The 15756-nt window shown below is 44.6% G+C and overlaps 1 protein-coding gene and 1 pseudogene across 1 annotated transcript; one reads left to right on the forward strand and one right to left on the reverse strand.

Annotated features, from left to right (window-relative positions):
* Positions 1-11637: 11637 nt before the first annotated feature.
* On the reverse strand, positions 11638-12442 carry LOC123050529 (mavicyanin). The gene has a single exon (XM_044473310.1). It carries the CDS (start codon positions 12374-12376, stop codon positions 11864-11866), a length of 513 nt encoding a protein of 170 aa, XP_044329245.1. The 5' UTR covers positions 12377-12442; the 3' UTR covers positions 11638-11863.
* Positions 12443-14404: 1962 nt separating this feature from the next.
* LOC123050530 (mavicyanin-like) lies at positions 14405-15059 on the forward strand (annotated as a pseudogene).
* The last annotated feature ends 697 nt before the right edge of the window (positions 15060-15756 follow it).

The following is a 15756-nucleotide window of genomic DNA, read 5'->3' on the forward strand; positions in this document are numbered from 1 at the left end:
TGGCCACCTGCCGGAGTATCCAACATGCTCTAAGGCTGTGTGTTGGCATGGTATCCGGTGTACTGTGAATTTTGCATGGCCCATTGAGCCATCCCTCCAATACAGTTCCACGCCCTGTAGTGGGCTTTGGTTTGTTTGTAATTGGATCGGGTGACTTACGAGAGTACACCCTTTTAGTTCGGACGGGGGGTTTAGTGAGAGCCGGAGGATCCCAGAATTTTGTTTGGGTTTTCCAGGCACTTTCCATCGCACAGTACTTCTGTACTATGGCTGCCAAGTCAGTGAAGTGTGCTATGTCACGGTGACTTATGGCGTTGAGGATTCCCTTGTCCGTGCAATTTTTGCAAAATAATGAAATTGCATCTTCCTCGCGACAGTCCTTGACCTTGCTCATTACAAGGAGGAATCTGGCATCACTTATGTCTGGGTGGGTGGGTAGATTTAGGTCCAAACCCTGACACGATCTGAGACCCAGGGGCAGAGGAGTTTCCGAGCTTGGCAGTTCGGGCTCCGGGATGTTGCCCAATAGTTCTGGCCCGCTGTCCGATTCTAGGTTCGAAGCTTGGGCCATGTCCTCCCGTAGACGGGTATCCGGCTCGGAGAGCTCGGGAATCCGGATATAGTTTGTCCTCAAAATAGAGGAAGAATCGCTGCATTGCTCCTCCACCACCGCTATCTTATGGGTGACCGGCGGATAGTTAATCTCCCTTTGGTCGAGTTTAAGCCCGATCCGATCATAGTCCGTAGCGACTCCCAGGGCGGCGATGCGATCCAAGAGCTCGTTCAAGGAAGAGAGCTCCATTGGATCCATCTGCTCGGTGAATCCCGAGCCGATGTGGAGGCTGTTTTTGATGACCCGAGAAGTCATCGTCGGCGCGACGGCCGAACGGGCGGTCATGACGAAGCCGCCTAGTCGGAGAGTTTGGCCTACAGCCAGGGCTCCCCCAGAGGTAATGTTGTCCTTGACAACTAGACGAGCCATCAAGCCTTATCGTGACGGCACAGTGGAACTCTCAATGAAAGCACCAATGTCGGTGTCAAAACCGGCGGATCTCGGGTAGGGAGTCCCGAACTGTGCGTCTAAGGCTAATGGTAACATGAGGCGGGGGACACAATGTTTACCCACGTTCGGGCCCTCTCGATGGAGGTAATACCCTACTTCCTACTTGATTGATCTTGATGATATGAGTATTACAAGAGTTGATCTACCACGAGATCGTAGAGGCTAAACCCTAGAAGCTAGCCTATGATTATGATTGTTGTTGTCCTACGGACTAAACCCTCCGGTCTATATAGACACCGGAGGGGTCTAGGGTTACACAGAGTCGGTTACAAGGGTGGAGATCTACATATCCGAATTGCCAAGCTTGCCTTCCACGCAAAGGAGAGTCCCACCCGAACACGGGACGAAGTCTTCAATCTTGTATCTTCATAGTCCAACAGTCCGGCCAAAGTATATAGTCCGGCTGTTCGAGGACCCCCTAATCCAGGACTCCCTCAGTGGGGGGCGCGCCCTACCCCCCTGGGTGCGTCCCCCTATCTCGTGGACGACTCGGAGACCCCCCTGACGTGAGACCTACGCCAAAAATTCCTATAAATACAGAAACCTCCAGAAAATAACCGAGATCGGGAGTTACGCCGCCGCAAGCCTCTGTGGCCACCAAAAACCAATCGAGACCCTGTTCCGGCACCCTGCCGGAGGGGGGATCCCTCACCAGTGGCCATCTGCATCATCCCGGCGCTCTCCATGATGGGGAGGAAGTAGTTCACCCTCGGGGCTGAGGTGTAGCAGTAGCTATGTGTTTGATCTCTCTCTCTCTCTCTCTCTCGTGTTCTTGATTCGGGACGATCTTGATGTATCGCGAGCTTTGCTATTATAGTTGGATCTTATGATGTTTCTCCCCCTCTACTCTCTTGGAATGGATTGAGTTTTCCCTTTGAAGTTATCTTATCGGATTGAGTCTTTAAGGATTTGAGAACACTTGATGTATGTCTTGCATGTGCTTATCTGTGGTGACAATGGGATATTCACGTGATCTACTTGATGTATGTTTTGGTGATCAACTTGCGGGTTCAGTGACCTTGTGAACTTATGCATAGGGGTTGGCACACGTTTTCATCTTGACTCTCCGGTAGAAACTTTGGGGCACTCTTTGAAGTTCTTTGTGTTGGTAGATTAGATGAATCTGAGATTGTGTGATGCATATCGTATAATCATACCCGCGGATACTTGTGGTGACATTGGAGTATCTAGGTGACATTAGGGTTTTGGTTGATTTGTTTCTTAAGGTGTTATTCTAGTATGAACTCTAAGATAGATCGAATGGAAAGAATAACTTCGCGTTATTTTACTACGGACTCTTGAATAGATTGATCAGAAAGAATAACTTTGAGGTGGTTTCGTACCCTACAATAATCTCTTCGTTTGTTCTGCGCTATTAGTGACTTTGGAGTGACTCTTTGTTCCATGTTGAGGGATAGTTATATGATCCAATTATGTTATTATTGTTGAGAGAACTTGCACTAGTGAAAGTATGAACCCTAGGCCTTGTTTCCTAGCACACTTTTATCGCTTGTTACCTTGCTGTTTTTATAATTCCAGATTACAAAAACCTATATGTACCATCCATATTGCACTTGTATCACCATCTCTTCGCCGAACTAGTGCACCTATACAATTTACCATTCTATTGGATGTGTTGGGGACACAAGAGACTCTTTGTTATTTGGTTGCAGGGTTGCTTGAGAGAGACCATCTTCATCCTACGCCTCCCACGGATTGATAAACCTTAGGTCATCCACTTGAGGGAAATTTGCTACTGTCCTACAAACCTCTACACTTGGAGGCCCAACAACGTCTACAAGAAGAAGGTTGTGTAGTAGACATCATTTTACAACAATGCATGTGCCTTCAGATAATACTACATCATATTATACACCCCCTACACAATTGCAAAGTTTCGGCAACACCCATGTGCCATTGCCGAAAGAATCTAAAAGCATTGGGGGCAATCATGTCCGGAGTGGGCTGAAATTGAGAAAAAGATTAAAGCCAATTTTGGCGCTCGCCGCCAGAAACAAAAAGAAACAGAATTGGCTCAAGTAAAAGAAGCATTGCCAATTGCTAGAATCAATGTAAAGAAAGATGATTCAGAACATGAAAGTGCTTCGGTTGAAAAAGCCGAATGAAGAAGTATATATTCTGAATCCATCAAATGAAAAGAGGCAAGCATTATTAAGAAAGGGCATGGCAAGCATAGCAAAGCGACCATACTTGGTTTTTCTAAAGTTAATGGAACCTACTTCCTGCCCTATGAGTTTCGTGCCAGAGAAATTGATGAACTTCAAGGACAAGAACAAGTAGCCGAATAAAGTTCGGCCGACAAAAATCTTTAGTGTAATGATGCACGGAATCAAGAAAAAGATGATGAAGAGGCGTTGGGGAGCCATCCAAAGGCGGAGCAAGATATTGTTCAAGTCACACCACCATCATGCTCTCCCAATATATTTGAAGAGGTATGTTTAGCAAGTAATTTACCTATTTTCAGATTTGGTCAAAACTTTATTGTTGATGCATCTATTAGAAAAATCCTTATAAGTAATTTTGAAAGACCAATGAAGAATTGTAATTTACTTGTTAGCCATAAAATCCTTATAGAACATACCGGTCAGCCCATTGCGCCATTTATAAAGACCGATAATGACTTATTGTTGCAGCCAAAGCTTTCCCTGTTGCTTTATTTAAAGTTTGTATCTATATGGGTAGCTTTGCTTGTGTCATACTTGGCTTACCCTTGGTCTCAATTGAGGCATGCATGTTCTAACTATTTTTGTTTCAGAAACATAAAGCCAAGGTTAGGTTCTTTTCAAAAAAACGATGCTAGTATAATATTTTATCCAATGACATCGGTAAAAGAATGCAAAATAAAAATCATAGCCGAATGGGGTGATACAAAATTTGAACCATTCGTTTGCTTAACTCCAAAGCCGTATTCACAGCAAGATCGGCTAGAAAATAAAAAAATTACCTTCAATTCAAACATGTGTGATCAAATCTTTGATTTGTTGTTGAGAAATAATTATAATAGAATTCTTGATCACCATGTTGAGCCATCTGTCCAGGGACGAATGTATTGTAAGTTACATGATTCGTCCAAGCATAATTTTAAGGATTGCAACATGTTTCGTCAAATAGTTAAATCGGCCATTGATAAAGGACGATTGAAATTTGTTGAGACACCAAGATATGACCAGTCTATGCCGATTGGTCCCGATGGCAGAAAGTTTTTGCATCGGCTGCTTCAAGCCGATCCATTTAAAAAGAAGGTAAAAAATACAGGTGATGGGATCATGCTTTCAAGTAAAGAAGTTGTTGAAGAGCATAATGAACATAATCTTGAGGGCGAGAATTCCATAGAAGCTACAATGGAGACGCCAAGGACTGGGGGGCAGCAAGAAAATCCAATGATCGACGAAAGGAAACCAAAAGAAAACAAAGGCCGAAATAAGCGCAAGTGTAAGAGATAAAAAATCACCTTCGCTGAACTATTGGATAGATATCAAAAGAAGAGTGAAGAGAAGAATACTTATCAGCCAAATCACGCAAAGAAACCAAGATCACCCCCAAGGCGCAAATATGAGGATCGGTATTGGCAAAGTGAGAATTTTAATGCAACATATTCATATCCTTATTTTGGGCCGCCAATGCCAATGCCATGGATGCCTCCCTATACTCATATAGATCCATATACATCATGGGACATGTACGATACAAGGGCACATTCTCCATCTTATTTTAGACCATCTCATCAATATTATGCAGCTCCGAGAAGATCAACATTTGAACAATCACATGTTAAAGACCGTTTCAATCATAAAGAATCGGTCCAGAGCTCAAGGAAGAAGAAAGAGGTGGTCAAGCAAGTTTATCGTGTTAAAAGAGATGGTCGTAAGAGGCCAAAAAGGAATTGCCATTGGTCAAAACAGAATCACAACCGAGATGCTCACTCGGCTTAATGTATTGGCAAGAGAAGGAATTACAAAATCTTAGTACACAAGAGCTGAGGCAGAAGAACATGGCATGGGTTCCCAAGAGGATCATTCATAACAAAAATGATGTGCATGCTTCTATTGCAACAAGTACAATAAAAGTGAAGAAAGAGATGAATGGAAGCAACAAACAATTAAGCCGAAGGTGTGCATCACAACATCAAAATCTTCGGTTAGCACATCATCCATTTTCTTCAACAATGCCATTGATGACTTTGCCATGGAATTCATACACAGGTATGATAAGTTACCCTCCATAGACTTATTTTGATCCATGGAGGCAACATAATTTTCTATATCATGACAGAGTATTACCAAATTACTATACATTTGGTTAGTTACATTTTTGTTGCTAATACAAAGGGGCCGAAATATCTTATTGCTATTTCATTTGTTTATTTCGGCTATACATACTTTGGTGGGTGAATTCTACATGGACCTTGTGGTAATGGCCGATATTTATCTATCGCCATAAGAATATATCTAAGATGGCCGGTGTGGTATTCTAACATCGTCCTTAGTTTGAGTAGAGATTGAGATAAGTGCTTGCATAGAAATCTGTCAAATTGATGCCATTGAAGATATTATGCATAGACCAATTCACCAAAACTGCAAAGTGGACTTACGTTTTGATTAGGTGTGCCTTGGCTTATTAGTTTTCAGAATTTACGTAAAGCCAAATCATGGTTGATTTTATTATTGAGCATCATATTGACATCATGCATAATACTGATTTCAGCTTTATGTCTCTAGTACCATGGTGATTATATATTGATGGTTAAATTCGTAGTAATGGCCAAGGTGTTGGTGTTGTTTATACATCTCCTTATGGTGCTATTCTGTGAAGCCTCATGCCGCTTAAAATATTTATGCACAAATGATCAAAGCCGAATATGCATATATAGTTATTCGGATTGGAGCTTTTCCTTGCTATAGGTGATGTACATAGTGAGGCTTTCAATGATTCATTATTAGTATAGTGCAACAAATATCAAAATTTATCAATTTTTTGATGAATCACTTTTAGTTTATCTTGAGGTATGTCTAGACGTACAATTTGCCAAAAAACAGGGGGCATGTGTTGACGCTCAAAAGTGGCACAATCGTGAAAGTTGCTTTAAGATATGTCAAGATTAATTCAAACTTATGATTGGAAGTCACCATGGGATGGCTTTCTTCGAGAAGATCAAAATGGATATGAAGATGGTCTAAAACGGAGCTCGGATGCACAAGTTATGACAAGTTCGGAAATGATCATGTTGACACCAGATTAAATAATGGCTTGAAACACAACTAAGCTGGCCTCAAATGGAAAAGGTTTCAACATCAAAGATGTTCGGCTCATCGAAACGGTTGATTTTGACATAAAAATCGTCCCAATCCGAGTTCATATGCAAAAGTTAGAGTTATCGGAATCCAGCCCTGTCGGGAGGCAAAATATGGCGCGCCCCACTAGACACCTTGTCTGATAGGTAGCGCGAATAATAGCATGTTTTGCGCGAGTGATTTAGCCCTCAAGATTACCTCTGATCGAAACACTTTGAACATGAAAGTTGTTTGTCTAGTCGAAACGGTCAAGATTGCTTTTGGGCTCGCTTCCATCCAAGGTTGTTTATCACCTCAAAAAAGACCCGCAAGGTGCAGCTAGTTTTAAACCGAACAGTTTTGGAAAGTTCGGACAAAACCGATCCGAATTTGATTAGGGTTTTGGACGTGAATCCAAGCCTTTTCCTTGCACGGGAAGTCCAGCCACCTCTTATATACCTATAAGTGGTGACGGCCGATTGAACAACACATAATCGAACAAATCATCTACCACTTTTACCTTTATTTTTATCTTTCCCCCTTGTTCTTCTTCTTTCTCGTTCTTCGCTTGTTCTTCTTCATTGCAGGGCGGCGAACCTCGAGGCCCTAGGGGCGATCAGGTCGACCTAGGGCCGCCCATAACCAACGTGCGCCCTGACGGGGTCCCTCCCGGGCATGTGGGGTTTCGGGTCCTCAAAAGCACCCGTCGGATTGCCTGCGTACCGCGCTTCCGGCCGGGACTCCTTCGACATGAGCTGCAGTGCATCACCCCCGGCGTCGAGGGTACATGGTGACGTGTTTGTGTACGAACACACTTTTTGGCGACTCCGCTGGGGACGAAGCTTTGAACGGTCTCCAGTCCGTTCTTGCTAGGAAGAGATCGTCATCTAGGGTTTGCAATATACAAAGGTAATATGAATACCCAGTTCACTTATGTAGATGCAAATAATGCATATGTTGTTGCTAGATCGTCTAATGAGCATATTGTATCGGCTAGCCCTAGTTTTATCAATCATGCATCTAATTATGTGCAACAGCCGATTCAGAATAATCTTCATGCTTCAACTTCAGATAATTTTAGAAACATGCAACATATGTATGCCAACTCCCATGCATCGGCAACCCCACAAATCTATATGCCAATGAACAACATGATGAGTTCGGTCAATCAAGTTGAAACACCTCTTCTAGGAACTTCCAATAGCATGCGACAAAGTGTTTCACATTCTTATGGATGGGAGAATTGGCCATGCTACTACTAGCTATTCGGCAAATTACTCTCAACCGTCATATACTACACCTCATGTAAATAATTTTTCAGCATCATACACAACTGTAGATGTTCAAAATTGGGCTTCACACCTTCCTGGTCATAGCCGAATAAATGTAAATTTTACAGGAGCGGTTGTGCCCAATATTATAGAAGATGAGGTAGTGATGGCTGCATTGAAGAGTTTAGCCCAAATTAAGAGGATTAGTACTTTTTGCCTTCAACAACATGAAAAAGGGCTATTTCCTGATCTCAGTCTCAATTGATGCTATATCATCCAAGAGATTTTACGTGGTCATTCGGGCAAAATTTTCAAAAAAAAATCTGTCAATATGTTATCTGTTTATAAACATGGTTATATCACTTGATTAGGACTTGATTACTCCCTCCGTTCCTAAATATAAGACCTTTTAGAGATTCAAATATGAACTACATACGGAGCAAAATGAGTGAATCTATATACATCAGTATGTACTTATAATTAAAATCTTTAAAAAGACTTATATTTAGAAACGGAGGGAGTAGTCTCAATCTAGCCACAACCATCAAGACATTAATATGTTTTCCTAAGTCTATGATGACTAATATTTTCAAAATGTGCAGAGTGATTTTTTAGTTGAAAATGTGGACAGTATTTTAATAGGAAAAGTGTAGTGAACATACTGTTTGCTAATTTTCAAATCCAGCTAAGTATATGTTTTGTTATAGATGACATGTTAAAGTGACTCGTAATGAATTTTACACATTCATAAAATACATCTATGTGTGTGCGCGCCTGCATGTGTATGTGAATTTGTTTTCAGAATTTCTTGACACTTCATAATAAGTAGATTTCGTCAAAATATTGGCTACATGGACTGAACACGAAAACATATACCATTCGGCGTGGATGGTGAGCTATGTCAAAAACAATGAACAATTAAAAAAAGAACATGTAAACATATTTCTGCCATATTGTCGTGAAAGACCTTTTTTTGAAATTTACTTGAATTTAATAATATATTGCTCAACAATTATTTTACGCATTGTTATTTTGCAGTACATCCAAGATGATGTAATGTGGGTCATTTATCCTACTTAATTCATAGACTAAAGGCTTCATTTTACCAATTTTAATCATGTTAATTGTCATATCAAACAAATACACGCTCGACACCAGGGTCCCTTCCCCTTCGTACCCCCTCGCGCCTCCATCGTACCCCTTCGCGTCACTCCCGCGAGCGACCGAGGGGGCAAACCCTAGCCGCCGCCGGGGCTAGGAATCCTCCAGCTTCCTCCCTCGTCGCCGCCGATGCGCGCCGGCGATCTGGTCGGCATAGGCGCCGGCGGGGATCTCTCCTCTCCTCGCTCGATGCCACGCGGCGCGGGACGATGGCTTCAGCGATGGCGCCATCCTGATCCAAGGCACGGCAGCGCAGCGGCTCCCGGCGGCGGCGCTTGGGGGCGCGGGTGGAGCTCGGCTGGGCATGATGTGGTGATCGGCTGGACATGGCCAGAGGATGGAGGTGGGGCTGGGCGTGGCCGGCGGCGGTGGCTGCGGCGGTGTCCGGCCCGGATTCGTTCTTGGCGGTGGCGATGGCGACGGCTGACCTAGATCCGACCATGGTGGTGGCGGCGTCTCCTTCACCGGGGATGACGGGCCAGGTGGTGGGTCCTTGTTGCGGCGTCGGTGGCAGCAGGATCTTGGGATCCCGTGTCCGGGCTCGTCGCAGGATGTGCGTTGCGGCCGGAGCTTCCTCCGGCGTCGACGATGCTTGATGCGGGATCATGGCGGCGGTTGCCGTTGTATGGGCAACGACAGCAACTGGTGTGACGGTGGGTGCTCCCTGTAGCGCCCAGAAGCGGGGCGGCGGCCCCACTTCATCAACGGTGGTGGACTCCGGGGTCGTGTGGGCGACTCGGAGTTCGGATCTCGAGATGGTGACGACCTTCTGAGGCTGGTGGCGGTATGGGACGTCCACGCCATCAACTGACCGGGTTCAATGCGGCTCGGGAGGTGACACATGAGCCTCTCTCGGAGTTGTCGACCGGTGCCTGTCATCGGCAGGTGAAGCCACCGGTGGATGTGCTACCGGCGGATGCTACGCACGGCGTCTTATACGGAGACGTCAAGTTATGCCTGCTACCAGCAGGTGACGCACGACGGCTCTGGCGGAGGTGTCAAGTTTAGCATGTTGCTGTTGGATCGAAGGTGGAGCGACAGTAGCAGGAGGCAGACAGTATGGGGCGTCTTTGTCTTCTGTTGTCTCCTCCAGAGGTATCCGTCTATCGAGGCGTCGGTAGACGGATAAAGGCGGATGGTACAGACAGCTTCAACGACGAGGTTACGAACTCCGCTGGAAATACAAGATCTCTGATTGGGCTATGTCGTCCCGCGCTTGCATCGTGTCCTTGCTGAAGGTGGTGGATTGAAGCTTTGCTTTGAGGATGAGAATCTGAAATTCAATCTTGTGGTGGACTCGCTATCATCGGCGCACGTGCCGTGATTCCTTCTTGAAGGGGTAGCATAGGAGTTGTGTATTTTTCGTTTATGTTGTCTTAAATCATAGGGTTAGTGGTTATCTGGGGGAGTTACTGCCGCAAGGTATATGGCCTCTGGGTTTGTTTTTTTGTTTTTTTCCGAGTCGATGGTGTTCGGCTGCCGGATTTTGCTTTATTAATATATGGCTGCATGCATCGTCCCGATGCACAGGCTGGGGGTTATCCTCGTTTAAAAAAAATTCAAAGAAATACATTTTGATGTAATGAAAGCTATTCTTCTTGATTTAAATGTTGGACTTTTGTGCAATAAATACCATTTGCCTTCTAACATAAAAAATGTAACTTTTTTTTGAAACTTGAAAGCTGGCATATTATTTAGTTGTGCCGTGGGATTCAGCCAATTGAAAGCTTGCAATTTTAGCAGAGAAAGTTTTTTTTTTAGAGAGGAGAATTAGGAGTTGAAATGCGGCTGTATCATTGGATCTACTTATAGAATATTTGTGAACTGTGAATATGGTCAACGTCTTGTAGCGTAGACCGCATCGATATTGGATCAGACGGCAATGGCTCCATGAGGACGCGTGAAACGGTCAGCAGGCCAAAGAGCACAACCCGGTCTAGCTAGTAGGGACCATCTTGATGAATGTTGCATCGCACTGCATTGGCCATGACCTATCCCTGGATGAATCACTTTTAGGCTGGTCATAGTGAGGATAACATAACTAGTATCATATACTTGGGACTCGCAAACATGCTTACGTGGCAGGAAATTAAAGAAGAGAGAGAGGGTCATAGTAACGTAGGTAGATACCGTAACATAATAAATGTTATGCTACTACTCCCTCCGTTTCTAAATATAGGTCTTTTTAGAGATTTCCAACAAATGACCACATACGGAGCAAAATGAGTGAATCTACACTCTAAAATATGTCTACATACATCCATATGTTGTAGTCCATTTAAAATGTCTAAAAGGACTTATATTTAGGAACGGAGGGAGTATGTGTCATGCATGACAATAAATAAGACCATCTATAATACTACTTTATGATACTATGTACTATGGATGTATTATCATACACTAGTATCATGCATATGATACTAGTATATGTTACTCACCACTATGACCAGCCTTACCTGATGCCGAAGGATGCGCCCAAGGTGTTTTTATTACGGTGGATGGGGCCTGGGCAGCAGAAATTTTGGTCCTTCAGAGCGTCGATAGTCATCGATCTCAGGGAAGAATTCGTTCCCGAAAAGCACCCATCACCGACTCCGATGGCTCTCTATCTCCCTCGATAACGGTGACTGTCCCTTGCAACACCAGAAACAGGAACATGTATGGCACTCCACCAGCAAAGGACGGGATTTTTGCCCAGCCGAATTTGATCCAGTATGTTTGGGGTTGGGGGCATCCTAATTGTTCTCCACCATTTGTGGCAGCTGGTTCTTGGGGACAGTTCATTTACAATCAGGGGCAATACAAATTACATGTCTAATCTAAGTATTTATTTCTGTAATACAAGTTTAAGTTATGAAAGTGTTGGTTCTCACGGTTTAGCAAGAACGTGTGTCAAGACAAATGTTGTACAAGACCAAAAGATTTTTTTTATTAATCTCCGAAATGAATCAGCAAAACACACAACTTGAATATGTCCAACATACACATAACTACTTGACTATACACACAGATAGTTGCTAGTAATAATTACTTTACATACGCAAAGTACACATGTGCCTGCGACTGCAGAGATGCACTCAAGCCATGAGGCCGGCAACGGCAAGCAAAACGGCGAGGCCAAACCCTGTGGCCTCCACATTGGTGGCAGCGGACACAGGGGTCGGCGGGGGAGCGTTGCTTGCACTTGGGCCGCTGGCTGGGGCGGGTGATGAGGAGGAGCCTGGCATGACATCGATCTTAACCTTCATGCCGCCCGCGCAATGACCAGGGAAACCGCATATGTAGTAGCGGGTGCCGGTGGTGGTGAGAGTAACAACATCATTCCCGGAGTTGAAGGTGGTGACAGGGCTGGCGGTGCTGCATGAGTCATAGTCGGCCTTGCTGACCTCGAGGACGTCGTGTGCCTGAGGGGAGTACTTGAAGACGATCTGGTCGCCGGTTTGGAAGTTCCTAGAGGACGCCCAAGTGCCGTAGTTGGTGCTGAGGTCCCATGCGCCGCCCGGCTCACCCACGTTGTAGATTGCCGCAGACGCCGTGCTTAGGATGGCCATGGCAGCCATGGCGAGAAGAATGGTTCTCCTCGCAGCCATTGCAGTTGGAACCGGAAGGAGAGCTTGCAGAGGAGATTATAAGGCAGGTGCTGTATTGATCCTTGAGCGGAGAATGTGTTTGCTTCCTAGGCGGCTGTGTCGGGTCCTATTTATACTGTACAGGCTAATAGGCTATGCCCGGGTGAGTTGGAGAAACGTGTGAGGTTGGTGCAAGCGTCGAGTGCGTGTACCTGCTTGATTTTGGACGTTGAATGTTGTGAAGATGGGAACACAAGCAAAACGTAGGCCTGTACAGGCTAATAGGATGGGAAGACTTGACTGTGCTGTTGGCCTGCTGACCTTTTCACGCGTTCCTTTCCTCTTTCTTCAATATCGACTCCGTCTAGAAGACATGACGTAGACTATCACGATCCACATATCTAGATCCAAGTGTCCAAAGCATTACTTTTATAAAGAATATTTTATTTGGAATGATTTAATTATATGTACTGATTTAATATCAAGTACAGATGTTACATTTGGTCACTATAATGTTAACCTATATACCTAAATTAATAAGATCTAAATTAGTCATTATCACTACTCTATTACATAGAAAATTAGGGGCCCTATTGATTTGGAGGCCCTGTGCAGCCGAACACTCTGCATAGGTGCACGGTACAAACGTGCCGCCGGGTACACAGTGATCGTCGTCAACTATAATAATATCTGTGGTCAATAATAGCTGCTCATGTTTCATAAGAAATATATATAGGTTTTGCTACATAGAGACCTTTAACGGAAGATTTTCATATTGTGGACTGATTCTAGTAAAATAAGTATTTTCAAATGCATGTGTTTGCTTTTTAAATGAAATGTTAAAGTATCTCATATGTAATTTTACACATGCGTCAAACACATCTATGCATGAGTGTGAAATTGTTTTCGGATTTTTTTGCCACTTCAAAACTTATTTTAGAATTTTTCAGGAGGTTACATAGAGGATATAGAGCCTGGGATCCAAAACAAATTTCTACCGATTGCTGCCAAGATAAATATGGCCTTTCATTTTAGATGAAGTTTACTTGGTTGCAGGCTGAAAGCTCCATTTTACCAGTTTTAAATGTGATAATTGTATGTGGTATGACAGCTTTAATTCTTGATTGTGATAATTGTATGTGGTATGAAAGCTGGAAATTAGACCGAAGAAATATATCCAACACTAGTATGAAAAGTAGTCCTCATCACCATGATATATCTAGGTTTTCCGTGAACAATCACCGATGGAGAGGATCCCCATATGAATGAATTACTCAAAACACAACAAAGTGATGAAATTTTAATTACAAGTTTGCGTGTGAGGAGAGATATTCCCGGCAAGACATAGCGGATATTTATAAACTTTAATTCAGTTTAATAATACATCACACAATATTATTTCACTTGATGATGTTATTTTGCAATCCAGGATGATGCACTGTGTGGGTCAATTGTACGGCTCAACTGCTTTACTTCTTGATTGGAATATTGGAAATTTTGTTCATCTTTTGCCTTTTAAGTTGGAGGTTGTGACTTTTTTTGTTGTTGAAACTTGAAAGGTGTAAAAGAAATCACTAAAGGCTGTAATATAATTATTTGTAACGTGAAATTCACGTAGTAAAGATGAAATATTTAATAAAGGAAGTTAAAAGTTTTTCGAGTAGAAATGTTGATGTACGTGAGCAGGGACGTGGATTGTGATAGTCTATGTCGCGTAGACCGCGTCGATACTGAAGAAAACTGAAGCAAAGCGTGAAGCAGTCGGTAGGCCAACAGCATAGCCCGGTCTTCAGATCCTCCGTTGATCGATTATCTATTATATATCTACTACGTGTTTGACTATGATGACCAAGTAGTAGCTGCATGCTGCCTAGCTTGCTTGTGTTCCCACGTAAACATTCAAAGTCCAAAATTCAGATATACGTAGTCTATTCTATGCTTCCAGCTTTCCAACTACCGGGACACGTTTCTTCAACCCACCTGGGCATAGCTAGTATTGCTTATATAGGACCCGACACAGACACCTAGAGAAGAAAACCCAATCTCCGCTCGAAAGATCAACACTGCACCTGCCTTACAATCTCCCCTGCTAGCTCTCCTTTCAGTTTCGACCGCAATGGCTGCCGCGAGAACCATTCTCCTCGCCATGGCCGCGATGGCCATCCTGAGCACCACATCGGCGGCAATCTACAACGTCGGCGAGCCAGGTGGTGCATGGGACCTCAGCACCAACTACGGCACCTGGGCGTCCTCCAGGAACTTCCACCCCAACGACCAGATCATCTTCAAATACTCTCCTCAGGCACACGACGTCCTCGAGGTCAGCAAGGCCGACTACGACTCCTGCAGCGCCGCCAGCACCATCGCCACCCTCAACTCTGGGAATGATGTCGTCTCCCTCACTGCCACCGGCACCCGCTACTTCCTCTGCGGCTACCCGGGCCACTGTGCCGGGGGAATGAAAGTCAAGATCGACGTCGTGCCAAGATCATCCTCTTCCTCGCCGGCCCCGTCCAGCGGCCCCCAGTGCAAGCAGTGCTCCCCCGCCGGCGCCTGTCGCAGCCGCCACCTCTATGGAGGCCACAGGGTTTGGCCTCACCATCTTGCTTGCCGTTGCCGGTCTCATGGCTTGAGTGTGTCTCTAAAAAAGACATAGAAGTCACTATTATTATCAAGCATCTGTGGTGTACATTGTATAGTCAAGTAATTGTATCGTACATTGTATGTATTCAGGCTTCACGTTTTGCATATTCATTTTGGAGGATGAGTAATAAAGATTTTTTTAGTATTATACAATATTTGACCCGAAACATGTTCACCAACCATAAGAAGCCACCCTCAGCTCCGGAATGATGTCACCCCCTGTCGGTGCAACAAACCCTGGGTCTGTTGCCCGTACTGTGCACAGGCACGGGAGCAGGATTGATGCATCAACCCAAATCAGAGTGCAAGGAACCAAGATCTTAGGAGGACCAACATGCAGATCAAGAGGATTGTGGTCAAGCCAGAGAAAAGCCTCCCTTGCCCGGCAGACGAGCTCGACAAGGGCGGGGTCGCCCCTAGAAGAGGACGTCCAAGACGTCCCGGCAGGGCCCGCCGGGACTCGCGGAGGCCAAACCACCTCACACAACCACTCCGCCACGACCCACGTCGTCAATCAGTGTGGTGTCAAGCCGCAAGATAATTAAGTGGCAGCCGATCGCCACATGACATCCTCTTTCTACAGGAAATGCCTATAGATGACACCCGTCCTGCAACGTGTCAAGCGAGCAGGCGTGGAGCTGGCGAGACGGCCCGGCAGGGCTTGCCGGGCAACCAACGATGTGACATTGAGCGGCGCATTTAATGCGCTCTGTCAGCCTGCAGAGTTAGGTATGATAGCACTGTTTGCTATCTTATCA

This window comes from Triticum aestivum, chromosome 2D, assembly GCF_018294505.1.
Source record: "Triticum aestivum cultivar Chinese Spring chromosome 2D, IWGSC CS RefSeq v2.1, whole genome shotgun sequence".
NCBI lineage: Eukaryota > Viridiplantae > Streptophyta > Magnoliopsida > Poales > Poaceae > Triticum > Triticum aestivum.